Below are 1,539 nucleotides of genomic sequence, written 5' to 3' on the forward strand. Positions count from 1 at the left end.
TGGGATTTTATCCAATCCCTGCGTGAAATGTAATTGTGACTATATTTCGCCGAAACGGCATTGCTCATCGGATGCTCAATTTTATTCGAGTACCACATTGTCGTGTTTTTATCAAGTCGACTGTAACAGAGGAGCCTTCGAACTCTTACTTAAGCAGATCAGTCAAGTACATCTCCCACACACGGGTGTTCATCCATGCCTTCTCCTGTACAACGTACAATTGACCAGCTGGATAAGTAGGTACCTCGTCGCACTCGATTGGTCCACCAGGAGCTCCCTTGTCGATGAACATTATTGGCAGCTTGCTCCCATTGGATCGTATTGAAAACACAGCCGTTACGCGGTCGGAGTGTTTTTGCTCGGTAACCACTTTAGATGACCCGCCGACCTTCGCCAAAGCCTTCGTAGGTGGCATGTCATAGTAGACAAAGATGCTTCGTCAACGTTGGTGATGTCTGAAGGCGTGGTATCATTGAACTTTTCCCAAAACTCCTTTGCAGATGTAGCTTTCGTCTCTGCTAGAACAACTTGTGGAAGCTTGGTCGCACGTGGCACTCGTTGCGAGAAGCGATAGCGCTTGGTAAACCGTTGGCAGAGTCGAAGCAAGCTGTTGTACGCCGTGCCGTCGTTCTTCTTGTTAGCAATGTACTCCTCGAGCCGATTCTTGTGGTGAACGTTATGAGATGAGTATGGGCGAGGTAGGCCTCGTTGTCTCGGACATCATTCATGAAGTCACGCATCGACGAAGCAAATGGGATGCATTCTGGTCTTCCTTGGCCACCCAGCGATGCGAGCTTATCATTGTGGTGAGTGGTCATGACCTTCTCCCTGTTCTTCAGCCATCCCCTCCATGTGCTCCAATCAATTCCATTGGCCCTGGCGTATGATCGAGACGAGACGACGCTTGGTTCGAACATGTCCAAGTATTGCAATGGTCCGTGATTGAATACCTCGTGTACTGCCCCACGCTCGTGCGCGAAGACGTTAGCACTAGCGGCAAATTTGAAGAGCCAATCATGAATTAGTGTTGTGGATTCATGACAATGGATGCTTGCACCGTCAAGGATCCACGTGGACCCTTTTCCAGGGTATACACGTGGCTTTCGGTCAAATTCCCCGGGAAAACATAAATTTTAGCCCTTCATGGCATACCCGCGTTTCCGGAGCATCCCCTGGAGTCAAAGCTGACGTCGTCGAGAAACTGCACATTGTGGTGCGACCAGTCGATCTATGCAAGCTCGTCAAAGAACCGCTGAACGTCTTTTTGTCGCACTTGCATGGCTCGCCGCTCAAACACTTTCCACGTGAACCCGTGGGCATGAATGACACGCCAGATTGTTGATACCGATATGTATGTTTTGAAGTGCACTTCAAACGCTTTCTTGCACTTGTCGAGAAATATATTCGGGTTGACGCAGTAGAAATCAACAATCCATCGCTTATGCTCGTCGCTGAAACGAGCAATGGCAGCTGTCTTCTTGCGGTCGTAGCTTGATGTGCTCTCGTAACGCTCGATCCAGTTCGAGATGGTGCTCAGGA

At 49.3% G+C, this 1,539-nt stretch overlaps 2 protein-coding genes across 2 annotated transcripts; both read right to left on the reverse strand.

Moving 5' to 3' along the window:
* Positions 1–145: 145 nt before the first annotated feature.
* Positions 146–663, reverse strand: H310_15379 (hypothetical protein; the record flags this gene model as incomplete). Its single annotated transcript, XM_008883355.1, has 2 exons — positions 146–205; positions 445–663. Coding segments are annotated over 2 exons (279 nt in total), but the record flags the coding sequence as incomplete, so codon positions are not given.
* A 565-nt stretch (positions 664–1,228) lies between these two features.
* On the reverse strand, positions 1,229–1,510 carry H310_15380 (hypothetical protein; the record flags this gene model as incomplete). Its single annotated transcript, XM_008883356.1, has 1 exon — positions 1,229–1,510. A coding segment is annotated over one exon (282 nt), but the record flags the coding sequence as incomplete, so codon positions are not given.
* Positions 1,511–1,539: the final 29 nt, after the last annotated feature.

The sequence above is a fragment of the Aphanomyces invadans genome, assembly GCF_000520115.1.
Source record: "Aphanomyces invadans strain NJM9701 unplaced genomic scaffold supercont1.412, whole genome shotgun sequence".
NCBI lineage: Eukaryota > Oomycota > Saprolegniomycetes > Saprolegniales > Verrucalvaceae > Aphanomyces > Aphanomyces invadans.